Source organism: Mixophyes fleayi, chromosome 6 (assembly GCF_038048845.1).
Source record: "Mixophyes fleayi isolate aMixFle1 chromosome 6, aMixFle1.hap1, whole genome shotgun sequence".
NCBI classification, from domain to species: Eukaryota; Metazoa; Chordata; class Amphibia; order Anura; family Limnodynastidae; genus Mixophyes; species Mixophyes fleayi.
The window spans coordinates 91,630,542-91,647,976 of record NC_134407.1 but is presented as its reverse complement, the minus strand read 5'-3'; the positions used below and the strand labels follow the sequence as shown (position 1 = coordinate 91,647,976).

General features: G+C 41.2%; 1 protein-coding gene and 1 long non-coding RNA gene across 2 annotated transcripts in view; one reads left to right on the top strand and one right to left on the bottom strand.

Annotated features, from left to right (window-relative positions):
* LOC142160338 (uncharacterized) overlaps positions 1–17,435 on the bottom strand; it is a 480,167-nt gene that overhangs the window by 352,540 nt on the left and 110,192 nt on the right. The window lies entirely within an intron of this gene.
* Positions 1–17,435, top strand: part of LOC142161432 (microsomal triglyceride transfer protein-like) — a 71,143-nt gene that overhangs the window by 3,202 nt on the left and 50,506 nt on the right. Inside the window, exons 2-3 of the mRNA XM_075217035.1 lie at positions 13,969–14,156; positions 15,371–15,508. Of these exons, the coding sequence (XP_075073136.1) occupies positions 13,969–14,156; positions 15,371–15,508 (326 nt within the window). The remainder of the gene's footprint in view (positions 1–13,968; positions 14,157–15,370; positions 15,509–17,435) is intronic.

The window sequence follows — 17,435 nt, the reverse complement described above, 5'->3', positions numbered from 1 at the left end:
TTTTATTTTTTCAAGTAGGGGAAATGCAGCTCTTTTAAAGGCTGGAGAGCAACACATGCTCTTTTTGGTTAACTGCTGCAGTAATTTTAACCCGGATTTCTGCCCCTGGCTTCCTGAGCCGTGAGCAAAGCGTTAAAAATGATCATTATTATTATTACCATTTATTTATATAGCGCCATTAATTCTGCGGCGCTGTACAGAGAACTCACTCACATAAATCCCTGCCCCATTGGGGCTTATAGTCTAAATTCCCTAACGCACAGACAGACACACACACACACACACACTCACACACAGACAGAGAGACACACAGACTAGGGTCAATTTATTAGCAGCCAAATAACCTACCAGTCTGTTTTTGGAGTGTGGGAGGAAACTGGAGCACCAGGAGGAAACCCACAAAAACATGGGGAGAACATACAAACTCCTCATAGATAAGGCCATGGCCGGGAACTGAACTCATGGCCCCAGTGCTGTAAGGCAGAAGTGCTAATCACTAAGCCACCGTGCTGCCCATACTAACGGTAATAATGCACACTATTACCGTAGTAACGGTAATAGTGCACAGACCGCATTGCTTTCGAGAGTAACGCTGCCAATTGAATTCCCCCAATGGTTTTTGAGGAACACTCCTTTTGTCAGCTACATTCATCAACAAACATAGTGAAACAATAAAGGGCTAATGCTGAGCTGGATGCATATATGCATATAAAAAAAAGGTAAAAAAACCATCAGCCAATCACAAGTGGCTTGCTAGTTCTGGAGACTGTCATCATCATCAGTGTGTATTTTCACAAGCCCTCAGGCTGCTGCAACTGATATGGGCTGGCTACTGACTGGTATATCTATGAACATGCCCATACTGTACTCAGACTGCATTTGCCTGCCGCTACCCTCCCTGTCCTGCTTATCCAGTCCTAAGGAGCCGTAACTGTAAACTGCGGTCAAATTGGCATACAGAAGTGCATAGTTATATTAACTTGAAATATGATGATGCAAGTATGGACAGCATTGGATCTGACAGATATATGTGCATTAAAGTGTACTTGTCCTAATGTGTCCCTTCTCACATTGGACCGGAATACCTGTGGACCAGAATGGATGTGGATATCTTCTCTTTGGGCTGGATTGCAAGTGAACCTCTTCTCTTTGGACCTTTATGGACCTCCATACTCTGGAATGGACAAATTGTGGACCTCTATCTCTAATACAAGTGCAATCTAACCACACAGATCACAAATTCTACTATACTCTACATGTAGCTGATCAACTACAAAGTATAGTGTATTGTTTTGACTTTTCCTGGATTATTAGTTTTACGCAAGGTCTTATTTTAACATTGAACACCATTGCATTTTTATTTCAGTACAGCGTTGCACTCTTGTTAGCTGTAGACCTACCAAAGAATTGTGATCTTCACTAATATTGCCTCATTTGTTCTGTACACACAGCACAGTGAAATAGTTGGTGAATGGTGTACCCCCAATTTTTCCATATTTCACTACAGATGGAGGATGAATGCCAAGGACCATCATACCACGCAATCCAATTTACAATACACAGAGGTCAAATTGCAACTCTTTTTTTCAGACAAGTTTAAACTTGCCACACTACTCCCCTAAAATATTGTTAATTACCATCTGTAATTTCATGATGTGACTATTCCCCTGAAATGTTTTCATATAATTTGGTGGAAAATGAGTTTTGTTGCTTTCTAATAATTTAAAAAAAAGAAACTGGCGCTGGGCAACCATAAATATAAAATGGATATTAACTAGAAGTAGTCGCAGCTGTAATGAAAGGACCTTGCTGAGTCCTTAACAAATGAAAAGAGAAATAAAATAAATACCTAAAAATATTTATGATACACTAAATGTTTGCATTTAACCACTATGGTGTCATATAGTTTTCCATCTATTGCATCATCATAACTAATAATATTACTGATTCCATTTAATATATTATTGTCAGTACTGTATTGGGTTATTCCTTCTCTGTTCTATTAATTTGAACCACTTTATGTCCCCACTAAGGTTTTTTTTTTGTCAGTCACAATGAAGTGTAAATTTGGTTCTCCACATAAATTGTTGTCCTCGCTAATGTTCCCATGTGTACAGTACACACAGTACAGTAGTTAGTGTTCCTTTTTCTTCCAGTTCTCCTTACAGTTGGGTACTGAATACTTGGACAACAACTGTAGAACAGAACAATGCAATGAGAGCTGAGGACAACCCATATTACCATCAAGTTCAAACTTGCTTCTCTGTTCTCCCTAACTACAGTATGTACAGGATAATGTTTTATGTTAGGGGGAGCCTGTGACCGGATGGGGTTACTTCGTCCCTTTCCCCAGAAGTTTTGTAGACCACAATCAAGTTGTTTCTTAATTTTGGGCTTCACTTTGTCACTAAGAAATGTTTAATATTTTTCTATATGCCTTGCTGTTCCAAACTGCTAAATGTTTGGGATCATAGCCTTGGAGCGGTCTGTGTCCAGAGAACCAAAGTTTTCTAGCAAATGGTACCAGTGTGTGGTCCAATATATTGTAAATAAAGAATGATTTGTTCATACCTCTAATGCAAAGAAGTATTTTTTCCTTCATAATAGCACATCTGAGAAATTGTTCATTTGAAAGGTGATTTTAAGTCAATGATTTGTAAGACACAAAGTGCGTCACTGAGAGACAGTAGAGAGCACCGAGCATACGTAAAACAGGGACATACAAGTAGTCAAAATGAATGCAGAAATCAAATAGTTGGGACGGTCCTGCTCATGAGAGGGTTGTCAGGCGCCGTCCCCGCTTACCTGCCTACTTGCAGGGACAGACGCCTTCTCTCCTCTCCTGATGGTCGTGTCTCGTGGCCTAGCAAGAGCCGGACTCTTCTTCCGGTGGCCGGTCAGCATCTGTATGTATGCGCGCTCGTTGCTAGGTAATGGGACGCGCTTTTGCCCGGCATATCGGCGGTTAGTCATGTCACTGACTGCCCTATCCAGCCCCTATAAAGGGATGACTCTGGCAGCATGTGGCTGCTAGAGTATTGGGTCACATCCTGCTCCATCACTTGCATTACTACTTGTCTGTCTCCTGTTTCTATTTCTGTTCGGCTTGACTATTCCTCTGGTTTCTGTTTTGGCTTTTCCCACACACATATATCTGAACACTACAGAAATCTGGCAAACCTCAAACAGATAACCTGTCTCCCCTCTCTTCCAAAGTCCTTTAAATGTGTCCTTTGGAATGCACGCTCTGTTTGTAACAAACTTACCTCCGTACATGATCTCTTCCTCTCAAACTACCTCAACCTTCTAGCAATAACAGAAACATGGCTCACGCATTCAGACACTGCCTCACCTGCAGCCCTTTCACATGGTGGTCTCCATTTCACCAACACCCCCAGATCAGGAGGCAGACAAGGAGGGGGGTTGGACTACTTCTCTCCCCACAGTGCACATTCACAGTTCTACCAAGTGTCCCATCACCCACATTCACATCTTTTGAAGTACATGCTGTTAGGATTTTTAACCCATTCTCTATGCGTGTTGCTGTCACCTATCGCCCTCCTGGTCCACACCAACAATTTCTTGAACACTTCTCTGCATGGCTCCCTCACTTCTTATCTACTGATATCCCCACCATCATCATGGGTGATTTCAACATCCCTAATTCTAATCCACGTTTCAATGCTGCTTCCAAACTACTCTCTCTAACCTCCACACTTTACCTCTCCCAGTGGATTGAATCCGCTACTCATCAGGATGGCCACTGTCTTGATCTTGTTTTCTCTAGACTATGCTCAGTTTCTGATTTCCTTAACACTCCTTTCCCCCTCTCGGATCATCACCTTATTAGATACTCGCTCACCCCCAGTTCTTTACCCTCCCTAGTGTCAAACTCTTCCAAGCCTCCTCGTACCCGCAGGAATATCAACGCTATTGATTTTCAACAGTTTTCCACCTCTCTCCAACAGCTTTTCTCCCCAATTTCTACATTCTCCTCCCTTGATCGGGCAGTACCCCATTTTCATCAAACCCTAGCAACTGCCCTGGATCAAGTGGCTCCAGCGACACTACATACTTTGCGTAGAATTCGTTGCCAACCGTGGCACGCTACAATAACACGAACTCTACAAAAACTTTCTCGTAAAGCAGAACGTCACTGGCCTCTAATGATTTCATCACATATACTGATATCTACCACTCCTACAGAAATGCTCTGGACACTGCTAAACAAGCATACTACCAATCTCTCATCTATGCTCAGGCTTCTAACCCCAAACGCCTCTTTAACACATTTAACTCTCTTCTGAATCCTCCTGCCCCAAATCCTCCAACTAACATCAGTGCACAGGATCTTGCTTCCTATTTCAAGGAAAAAATTGATAAGATCAGGCTTGAAATGGTATCTTCCTTGACAAGCAATCTGCTCAATTCCTTTGTGGCACCCTCTGACAATCTCTCTTCATTTGATCCCACAAATGAAAAGGGAGTTTCTACTCTCTTCTCATCTTCCTACTCTACCTCCTGTCCTCTTGATCCCATTCCCTCACAAATTGGTATGTCCCTCTCTCCTGTGCTCATTCCCCCTCTAACTAAAATCTGTAATCTATCTCTTTCTACTGGTATTTTTCCATCACTATTCAAGCATGCAGTGATTACTCCCATTTTAAAAAAACAGAATTCTGACCCTAACTCTCTCATAAATTACCACCCCATCTCCCAGCTCCCATGCCCCTCCAAGCTTCTCGAGAGAATTGCCTACACCCGCCTCACACACTTTCTTACAGCAAACAACCTATTGGATCCTCTTCAGTCAGGCTTTCGCTCTCAACACTCCACAGAGACTGCGCTGACCAAAGTTGTCAATAATTTGATCACAGCAAAAAATAATAACCGATACTCTCTTCTAATTCTCCTGGATCTCTCTGCTGCATTTGACACTGTTGACCACTCTCTCCTCATACAAATGCTACAATCCCTAGGTCTTGAAGGCACTGTCCTATCCTGGTTCTCATCCTAGCTATCTAATCGCTCTTTCAGTGTTAATTTCTCTGGATCCACCTCTGCTCCGCTTCCTTTATCAGTTGGAGTTCCACAAGGCTCTGTCCTAGGTCCTCTGCTATTCTCTATCTACACCATTTCTCTTGGAAAACTAATAAGCTCCTTTGGATTTCAGTATCATCTCTATGCGGATGATACACAAATTTATCTATCCTCTCCTGATCTTTTACCATCTGTGTTGTCTCGCGTTACTGACTGTCTTTCTGCCATTTCATCTTGGATGTCTTCTCGCCAACTCAAACTCAATCTTTCAAAAACTGAATTAATAATATTCACACCCAAAAACAGAAGCTTCCTGCCTGACATTTCTATTTCTGTTGATAACATGACCATAAATCCCACCCCGCAAGCTCGTTGCCTAGGTGTAACCCTTAAATCACAACTGTCGTTTATTCCCCACATCAACTCTATATCTAAATCATGTTACATACACCTAAAGAACATTTCCAGAATACGCACATATCTGACACAAGACACCGCAAAAACATTAATTCATGCACTCATCATCTCCGGCATCGACTATTGCAATTCCCTCCTTACTGGTCTTCCCAAAGTCAGACTTGAACCCCTACAATCTATTTTGCACGCAGCGGCTAGATTGATTTTCCTTACAAACCGTTATTCCTCTGCTGAGCCACTCTGTCAGTCTCTACATTGGCTGCCTGTATTTCAACGAATCCAATATAAAATTCTTCTACGAACATACAAGGCCATCAACAAGATTGCACTGACATACATTTCCTCACTTGTCTGGAAATATCTCCCTACTCGACACCTCCGTTCTGCACAAGATCTACGTCTCTCCTCCACTCTCATCACATCCTCCCATTCTCGGTTACAGGATTTTTTCTGGGCTGCACCCATTTTGTGGAATTCCCTCCCACGCACAGTAAGACTTTCCTCTAGTCTTCAAACCTTCAAGCGTTCACTGAAAACCCACCTCTTCAGACTAGGTTATGATATTCCTCAACCATCATCTTAATTTCCCTAGATTACCCTATTACCATCCTCTACACTGCGAACGCAAGACAACAACCTTCTGACCAACATTGCAACACACACAGCCCACTCAGTACTTTTACCTTTGCAGTCTGACTGGTCCATTGTGCAATATGATGTAGCACATGCCCTTGTGTTTCTAACTCCCATTGTCCTATAGATTATAAGCTTTTGAGCAGAGTTCTCTTACCTCTCTGTCTGTATGTATTACCCAGCATTGTCTTATTAATGTTTGTTCCCAATTGTAAAGAGCTACGGAATTTGCTGGTGCTATATAAATAAATGTGGACGAAAATGCACAGTTAGACAACACAGTTGGACAAACATTGGACTACATTTGACTTGATTTTTACTCCCAGCAATAAGCTACATCTGCCACAGCCTATTTCTGCACTACTTGTCTATTTATATGGAAGACTGCTAAGAGGTAATTCTTAAAATACCCTTGCTTTTTGCTTTTACCCCTTTTATCACAATGTTTCACAAATTGCTTTTCTTAGTCTCATTTCATGGCATGATCTTTAGGACTGTGTCATCTTTCACCCCTCCACCAACACACAAATTTGTTCATATTGCACCTGCATTACTCCACTCACCTCTATTTAACACCCATGAACTGTTGTCCTATTTATTATCTCTAACAAGTACAGCCTCCACCTGTCGCCAGAAAATAAAAGGCCACACATCTTACAATCCCCTTGCCTATCTTTCGCTCACTCTGCTTCTATTAGCTGGTGATATATCACCTAATCCAGGTCCCCCACACTCCTCACACACACATACATCAGAACACTACCGTTCTATAGCAAACCTCAAACACATCACCTGTCTCCCCTCTCTTCCCAAGTCCTTTAAATGTGCCCTTTGGAATGCACGCTCTGTTTGTAACAAACTTACCTCCGTTCATGATCTCTTCCTCTCAAAAAACCTCAACCTTCTGGCAATAACAGAAACATGGCTTATGCAATCAGACACTGCCTCACCTGCAGCACTTTCACATGGTGGCCTCCATCTCACCCACACCTCCAGACCTTAAGGCAGACAAGGAGGTGGGGTTGGACTACTTCTCTCCCCACAGTGCACATACACAGTTCTACCAAATGTCCCATCACTCACGTTCACATCTTTTGAAGTACATGCTATTCGCATTTTTAATCCATTCTCCCTACGTGTTGCGGTGATCTATCGTCCCCCTGGAGCACACCAACAATTTATTGAGGATTTCTCTGCATGGCTCCCTCACTTCTTATCTTCAGACATCCCCACCATCATCATGGGTGACTTCAACATCCCCATTGATAACCCACCTTCCAAAGCTGCTTCCAAACTACTCTCTCTAACATCCTCACTTGACCTCTCCCAGTGGATTGAATCATCTACTCATAAGGATGGCCACTGCCTTGATCTTGTTTTCTCTAGACTATGCTCAGTTTCTAATTTTATTAATACACCCTTCCCCCTCTCGGATCATCACCTTATCAGCTACACTCTCACCCCCACTGCTCTAACCTCTCTACTGTCTGACTCAACCAAGCCTCCTCATACTCGTAGAAATCTTAATTCTATTAATCTTCAACAATTTTCCACCTCTCTCCAACACCTTCTCTCCCCTATCTCTACATTCTCATCCCCTGAGATGGCAGTACCTCATTTTCACCTAACCTTAGCAACGGCCCTTGATCAAGTGGCTCCAGCGACACTTCATACTACACGTCGACTTCGATGTCAACCGTGGCACACCAAAGCAACACGAAATCTTCAAAAACTGTCCCGTAAAGCAGAACGTCACTGGCGTAAATCTCGAAGCTCTAATGACTTCTTCACATATACTTCTGTCTACCACTCCTATCGAAATGCTCTGGACACTGCAAAACAAACATACTTTCAATCTCTTATCTATGCTCAGGCTTCTAACCCCAAACGCCTTTTCAATACATTTAATCATCTTCTCAATCCTCCCACCCCGAACCCTCCATCTACTATCAGTGCTCAGGATCTTGCTTCCTACTTCAAGAACAAGATTGACAAGATCAGACTAGAAATGGTATCCTCTTCCTCAACAAGCCATCAGCTAATTTCCTTCCCACTACCCTCTGACACCCTTTCTTCATTTGACCCCACAAATGAAGAGGAAATTTCTACGCTCTTCTTATCTTCCTACTCTACCTCCTGTCCTCTTGATCCTATTCCCTCGCAAATTGGTAGATCCCTGTCTTCTGTGCTCATTTCACCTCTAACTCAAATCTGTAATCTCTCACTCTCTACTGGCATCTTTCCATCACTATACAAGCATGCAGTGATTACTCCTATTCTAAAAAAACAAAACTCCGACCCAAACTCTCTCTCAAATTACCGTCCCATCTCTCAGCTCCCTTGCCCCTCCAAGCTTCTAGAGAGACTTGCCTACACTCGCCTCACACGCTTTCTTTCCGCAAACAACCTGTTGGATCCTCTTCAGTCTGGCTTTCGTTCTCAACACTCCACAGAGACTGCGCTGACCAAGGTTGTTAATGATCTGATCACTGCTAAGACTGAACGCCATTACTCTCTCCTAATTCTCCTTGATCTCTCGGCTGCATTTGACACCGTTGACCACTCTCTTCTCATACAAACACTGCAATCCCTAGGTCTTCAAGACACAGTTCTATCCTGGTTCTCATCTTACCTCTCTAATCGCTCTTTCACTGTTAATTTCTCTGGAGCCACCTCTGCTCCGCTTCCCCTATCAGTTGGAGTACCACAAGGCTCGGTGCTAGGTCCTCTGCTGTTCTCTATCTATACCGCTTCTCTTGGAAATCTAATAAGTTCCTTTGGCTTTCAGTATCATCTCTATGCGGATGATACCCAAATCTATCTATCCTCTCCTGATATCTCGACATCTGTGTTGTCCCGTGTAACTGACTGTCTTTCTGCCATTTCATCTTGGATGGCCTCTCGTCAACTCAAACTTAATCTTTCTAAAACAGAGTTAATAATATTCCCACCCGCCAACAAGAGCATACCTGACATTTCTATCTCTGTTGATAACATGACCATAAATCCCACCCCACAAGCTCGCTGCCTAGGTGTAATCCTTGATTCACGCCTATCCTTTGTTCCCCACATTGACTCTATATCTAAATCATGTTACATACATCTAAAGAACATTTCCAGAATCCGCACATATCTCACACAAGACACTGCTAAAACCTTAATTCATGCACTAATCATCTCCCGCATTGACTATTGCAATTCCCTCCTTACTGGTCTTCCCAAAAACAGACTCAAACCCCTAAAATCTATTTTACATGCTTCGGCAAGACTGATTTTCCTTGCAAATAGCTATTCCTCTGTTGAATCACTCTGTATGTCTCTACACTGGCTGCCTGTCTTCTACCGAATCCAATATAAAATACTTTTACTAACCTACAAGGCCATCAACAAAGCTGCACCAACATACATCTCCTCTCTTGTCTCAAAATATCTCCCAACTCGGCAACTCCGTTCTGCAAAAGATCTGCGTCTCTCATCCACCCTCATTACATCCTCCCATTCCCGGTTACAGGACTTTTTTCGGGCTGCACCCACTCTATGGAACTCTCTCCCTCGCACAATAAGACTCTCCTCTGTTCTACAAACTTTCAAGCGTTCTCTGAAAACCTACCTATTCAGACAAGCTTATAATATTCCTCAACCACCATCTTAACCTCACTACCTTTAGCCTGTTACACAATTTCACACAAGACAACTACCCCCGGAATAACATTGTTGTGTGACAGGATCATTTAGCTTATGAGTCACCCTACCTTTGCAGTCTGGCTGGGCCAAGATGCAAAATGTATACTTAACCTCATGTGTCAATCTCCCATTGTCCCATAGATTGTAAGCTTGCGAGCAGGGCCTTCTCACCTCTTTGTCTGTTTTACCCAGTTTGTTTATTAGTTTATTACGTTTGTCCCCAATTGTAAAGCGCTACGGAATATGTTGGCGCTATATAAATAAATGATGATGATGATGATGATGAAATGTTGATGATGATGATGATGATGATGGCTTTTGTGTTGCTACTGACCCAGCTTGTCACTGTCACGAATCACCCTACAAGATGAGTTATCAGAACCTGTTGAAGAGAGCTTCACCTATAGCAACCACCTTTCCCATAGAACCAGATATGTTCAACGGTACTCGGTTGTCCCCAGGACTTATTCTCGAGTAGTGATAACTCCACTCCGGTAGGTAGGCACCACAGAGGACTTGACAGTGAGTTGCTGAGCAGAAATAGTCCTGGACCAGATAAAGCAGGAACACAGAGTAGTAACAGGATGCAGTACCAACCTCCACCAGTATTACAGATTGGCAGTGTGGAGTAGAGGATGGTGTAGTACCAGCTGTGGCCTGTGTGAGATGGAGCTTGAGACCAGCACAGGGTCAGGGAAAATGCCAGAGCAAGACGAAGCAGCAAATCTGTACTGTGAAACACTGCAGACACAGGTGAGTCTCATTGAGCGGATAGCTGGCGCCACAATCCTGCGGATGGGAGGAGGTCTCTCAGATGAAAAGGCAGAGTCCGGATCCAAGTAGAAGTCAGGGCCACGAACAAACAAGCAAGGTATTCAGGCAGAGATCAGGGTCACGTGCAAAAAAGCAAGGACAGTATTCAGGCAGAGATCAAGGTCACGAGCAAAAAAGCAAGGTCGGTATCCAGGCAGAGATCAGAACTGGTATCAATCAGGAAATTGGCAGACTAATCACAGAAACAGGAGCACGGAGAAGCAAGCGTGTGACCTCTATAACCGGCAAAGACAGAGTGAAGCTGACAGGTATTTAATCCAGAAGTAGTGATCAGGGCAGGTGTCAGATAGAGCTGCAAGTGAGAGGAGTTCAGGTGATCACACTCAGACTGAAAACAACACTGCAGCAGCCAAAAAGAGAACAGCAGTTACCTGCTGTTCCTTACAGTCACACTATTCTTTGGATTCTAATTTGGACCCAGACTGATACCTGTTACTGATCCGACTTGTTTCACTACTCTCTTCACTGTCCACCTCACCAGCAACTGACATCGAGGCCTGCAACCTGCACGCTCCTTGAGTCCATAATCCCTTGCGGGGGTCCCTGGTGAAAACCAGGGGTGTGTTAGACTCCACGCCTCAGTAGCTCCAACTTCTGGTAGGTGATCACCGTCAAGAATCCAAGTGATTTGTGACAAGTGCTTACAATCTACTGTACAAACAGTACAGGATAAATAAAATGCGTTCGAAGGTGTATTGGGCATACTTGTGTTCACAGTTGTATAGTCCATTTCCAATTTAATGCAAAATACGGTACACATCGGCATTTACGTCTCTTGATGAATCAGGCCCTAGATATTTTTTAGAAACTGTAAAAATAAAAAAGGGCAAACAGAATTTGTGAAGGATAGTAAATAAAGGCAATGCTGTGTCAACAATCACTGTCATCAGGCATTTACACCTGTCCTGTAACAGGTGCAAAGATATGGCTGAAAATAAGTGTACTTACACTAAACACAGAATATGAATTAGCCCCATCTGCGTGAGCACACCTTTACTGTACATGACCTACGTTAGTCCACCCTTTCCATGCTCTCTTCTGCCTCTCAAGTCATAAGGCATTATAAGAGTCACAAGTGTGCACATATGAATTCCGTGCAATTGCGTAAGTTTGGTTCTGGGTATGCACGGAACCAAAATGCAAAAGGGCGTGCACAGAACCAAAAATACATAAGGCAAGAAACTCCTACTTGTCTACTCTTCAACTCCCCTCTGGGAGTTAGAGGTCGGAGGAGATGATATCAACGGTGGGGAACATGATGAGACTATTTGCGTCATTTCACCCAGCCCCCCGTTGCAAAAAGACATGATCGCATCATTGTACATTGGAGGCTGGTGATAAAATGATGTGATTTGCCGTCATCACTAGTAAGTGGCCTGGACATGGGAGAGTAGCCTGCTCTCCCCAGGAGTTTGGAAGGCCTACCAGAAATTTGGGAGTATCCCGGACATTCCTGGAGAGTAGTAGCATATATATAACACAATGCTGCCTCTTGCATGAAGTTCAAAATATTTGTTTTCAGTTTTGGGTTAATAACGTATTAGAAATGAATGATACTTACATAGTTTGTTGGACAAATTGTGACATTGGGTCAGTAGGTTGATTGGGAGTGATGGGGGGGCGGATTGTCAGGATCTGCCTGCAGCCCTCTGCCTCCAGGACCTTAGACCAGTTTTATTATGTTATCTGGCAGTACCTCTGTTCACCAGAGGTGATGCTACTGTGCCTTTTCCTTTGGTATTACTAGGGGTTAACCTGTCTCACTAATTATCTCCTGCAGCTGGGTGTTCCCTACTTATACCTGCCTCTCTTCCTCTCCTGTGCTGATCATTGTTGTTTTGTTGCCATTCCTATGGTTTCATTCTCCTGCTGCTCCTGTACCCTCGAGCTTCACATATGCTGCTTATACCACGTCTCCGGATCTCTCTCCACTTACCTTGCTACCTGTGTCTGCGGTATTCCTTGCAACCTGAATGCAGCCTTATCAGAAATCCCTGTGCAGTTTCAACTATATTGGTTCGCACTTTTTATTTGCATTTTTGAAACAATAAACACCTTATGCTTCATCACATCCCAGACTCTTTAGCTGTGATTTACATTGAAGGGTGACAGGATTGATCCCACAGATCTTAATTTTTTTTTTTTTTTATAAAGAACACATTACATATTTTATCTTTGCGTTATTTTTTACTTTACTTTTTGAACAGGACATTTGTAGATTATTAGTTGTCTGATGTCTTTGCAGGTCTTCTCTGCTTTTACCCTCTCCCACTACACATTTGAAGAATTATGGGAATCCTGGGTCGAAGAGTAAGATGAATAAACTAGCAATACTATGGAGGAACTGTCACCTCCTCATGCATATTGAGGCTATATATTCAATTTATAGTCTCTGTAAACCAAACCATTCACTGGTGGGGACAGAGTTAGTATATCCATAGGAGACATCCTTTGAGACACAATCAAAATAGACATTGGGAAAGTGGAGAATGCTGTTTGCCTGGTAACGGCACCTGGCATCCTATAGCTTATAGGATTCGGCATGCATTGCCCTGAGTACAGCTAGTTGCCAGGTAACGGCAACCAGCCTCTTTGTATCGTGTTGCCCGTGTCCAGCCGGTTCCCAGGTAGCAGCAGCGGCCTAGCAAATTGTTCATTTGAATCTGCTGCACTAATGTAGCTAATTAGGCTGGTCTTTGTTACAAAATGTAAGACTGAAGTCCTATGATAAACACGACAGCTGTTCACAATTGGAAGCTATGTTTATTTTCAGTATTGCAGTAAAATTGCAGGTGGTATTGCAGTAAAATAAACAATTAAAAAGTAGCCAGCCACATGTGTGCTATATATCAACGTTTACCACAATAAATATTTGATAGCGTTATTTTAACGGAACAAATCAAGGGATCTACCATTGTTCTACCATTGTTATTTGATAAATTGATTCAAAAGTTATCAAAATATTTCTAAAATCCAAAATATATAAAATAGCTAAAAAATATCTTAAAACCTATTTCACTGTTTAAACTACATTATGTGGTTTAGTTGTCATCCAAATGTTTTCTATAGACAGCTGCTTCAGCAGTAAGATAGAAGGAACTGCACACCATGAAAATTATACAAAGTAGGAGCAAAACGAAGAAATTAATCAAAACTATATGCTGTCTATTGAGCTAAATTGCAAAGTTCTATTTTAATCTCAAACAACATATTTAAAATGTCATTAGGATAACACCACCAGTACAAGGTATTCAAGTCAGTGGTCTTTTACATGTTATTCAACTTAAACAGAAATAATATCATTTTGTAAATGTACAATGTTAAATTATATGTTATCCCTTTTATCATACTTTAATACAGGATGTTCAGAAGTTCCATCCTTCCAGCCAGAAACCTTCTACCAGTATTACTACACACTGGATTTAAAGGTAGCACATGTTTCTCAACCAGCAATGCCAAGAACCAGGCTAGAGTTTCATGCCACTGTAGATACCTACCTTCTGTGGAGAAACAAGTCCCAGCCGGATGAGCAGCTTGTATATCTACAGGTATGTCCATTTCATATGTATTAACCAAATTTCACTTAAAATCAAGCCACTTAATCGTCTGTGCGTGGCAAGACAAAATTACATTTTAAATAAAACAATAGCAGAAACAAAACTTTTGTTGTGACCACCATTTACGTTGGTGTGCAACAATTTGGGTACCCCTGGTAAAATTGAGTCATTTTCAGTAAATCTCCAGTGTTCATAAAATCTCCGGTGGGTATAAACTTAAATATGACATATTTCTTCACATTTTATTGCACAACTAGTAATTATTTACAAAAAGTAACCCATTTTTAAAAAAAAATAAATAAATAAATATTGAATGTGGCAAGATGATTCATTAGTAATTCAGTATTGCGACATTTTCAAAATTTTCAAATTGGTGCACAGGAAATAGTGTAATAGTTTGTACATACCTTCTCAATTGTCCTGATTTAGGTGAGCTAGTCTGGGTTTTAGGGGACTGTCACAGGAATATTTTGAGCAATGTCTCGCTCACCATGTCAGGTATGTGCTGTATTGCAGGGGTACTTTTTGGGGAGTGGAGGAGAGTTAGGGGACCTTCTAGCACTTTGGAATTTTTAGACATGGTCATGCTCAAAGTTTGTTCTTATGACCACTCTGGATGAAATCCAAAAATACAGGGTTTATTTGTCCCAAATGCCCAATCATCTGCAATAATGAAAAAATATATATATAAAAAACAGAATACTACAACAGAAGCTTATTGTGAATTTTTTCTGATGGTCCTGTGTACTCATATGGATCTCACATCTCTATTAGATTCACATATTTTGTTTCCTTTGTAGTTAATATTACTAATGCCTTGTTCAGAAAACCAGATAACAATATTAAATATTACTTGTCTTATATAGCCATTCCTTAGAAAATACATTTGCGTACCTCCCAACTGGCCCGTGGTTCAGGAATTTTGTCTGGATTTGTTAACAGTTGGGACATATATCCCACTGCAGGCGCATGTGACAATGACGGGGTGTTGTAGGGGACGGGAAGGTGGCACACCTGGGGGGGCCTTATGGTTTCACTGAGCTCACACTGTTCAGAATCCTCTGTCCTAAATATTGGGAGCTATGCATTTACACAGACAAAGCTTTCATTCTGTATTGTGTTCTGTATTTTCATAAAATTAGATTTAAAAGAAAAAAAAAAAAGAAATGGATAAAAAGCACATACTTTTGTTTTCCTGTTTTTAGATGAAAGATTTTACTATTCACAATAAGTCAAGTCACATTCTTGACACAACAGAGGATTTAACCATGAAACACCTGATAGACACTGAGAAGAAAAGCAGCTTGGGATTCCCTGTCATCTTTCACTGGAGTGCCGGCAAGGTATATTAAAATGCATATAGGCTAAATGTATCCATGCACACTAGTTCAAAATATGAAAACCAGGCATTCATTTTAACTACATGTTCAATCACATTAAAGGGAAGAAATTGCTCATGGTGGCCCTGCATGAGAATAAGAGCTATCATTTTACTAGAAACATCAGTGAAAATGAAGTAAAAAGCTACATTTTAATAACAATTCTTTTTTTAATTCCACCAATTTTAATGTAAATGTAAGTGTTTTATGAAGGTCACATGCTGAAACTGGTTATATTTGCAAAAGTTATGGGACAGGTACAGAGTTGACCACTAGATGGCAGTTACACACTTCACTAGTAGGAGGTTACCATTACAATTTTTTTTTTTTCTTTTAACAAAAAAGCTCACCACATTTGTATTCTATACCATGCACACCATATAAAGTTGTATTTGACACTTATAGAAAACATTTCTGAATATTATACAGTAGCAGACCTGCCAACTTGATTTTTTTTTCTAATGGGATTTCTCAGAAAAAGTTTGCAAAGCTCTAAAAAGTTTATTATATAAACATTTGGACATTGGTGATGCACACATGGACGACTTCTTGCTCAAAACAGTGTTTTTGTTGTTCCTTCACAATGAGGTAGCATACATTTTTCATCAGGATGACACCAAGCAACCTAAAACTGGCTAGACATAAACCGTGTGTGGACACTGGCCACTGTTTGGTATTTGTCGCCCTGCACATATGCACAATATAAGTTTATATACACAAGTCTCCTCCTTTTGATCTAATTAGACCACCTGTGTTTGTGCAGGCGTTTTACTGTGTAATGATTTAACCCTGTATGCAGCTGTCCCCTGCAGACTGTCAGCTACATAGCGAATCATTCCCATTGTCAATGAATATATATATATATATATATATATATATATATATATATATATATATATATATATATATATATATAATATCCATTATATGTAAGCAGTGTGATACACCCTATGACTCAACTTATGAATCATCATCAAGTATCTATTATAATAATTAAGTGTGTGCTGGAGGAGTGAATAACTTAATTTGATTTATGGAGAAATGGTCTGGCACTATCTGTGATGTGCCACACTGATACACCTGTCATCTAATAGTTAAGGTCTCTTGCACATGCAAGTTTGAAAACTTGCATGTGCAAGGGACCTTTTACATTTCAACCCATAAAATAAAGATTGAGCTACTAGAGGTACTGGACAAAAAAAAATGGAAGCAAATGAAGGACACCAAGCATATTGAAAGCATATTTTATTCACACATTTGTGGATCTTGTATTAATTAAACAAACAATATCCCAGCATAGTCAGAGTCGTGTATGAGAATGCTAGACTGCAATGATTGCCTATAGTTATGGCTAGCATGGTTGGAAGAGGAGACCACAGTGACTGTAAAAGAGGGGTTATTTTTGGGGAGCATTTGGCAGGCCCAAAAGCAGCTGAAATTGATAATGTTTCACAAGCAAATAAGCAATGGTGTCTTAGTTGATATCAGCATGAAACACCAAGCATAAAACATTATCAGTAAACGGCTGCAGTGGACGGAGTAGTGTACTCCAGCATTGTGATCTTCAAACATTGCATGGAAATGCAAGGCATCATCATCATTATCAACATTTTTTTATATAGCGCCAGCAAATTCCGTAGTGCAAGGCAAAACAGGTGAACAGATGCAGATCAATTCAATGCAAAGCTCAAACTGTGGTGCAAGCAGCTAGTATAATTGAAAATGAGCTGGTCAGAAATTCACTTAGCAGGATACCAGAGTTTGGTTGCAGTGGGTCAAACGCTCATCATACACGGCAATTTACAGCATGTTTGCAAGTTCAGTGGTGCAAAGAGCAAAAGCAATGTACAAGTGAGCAATGGAGTAAGGTGATATAGTCAGATGAATCAAC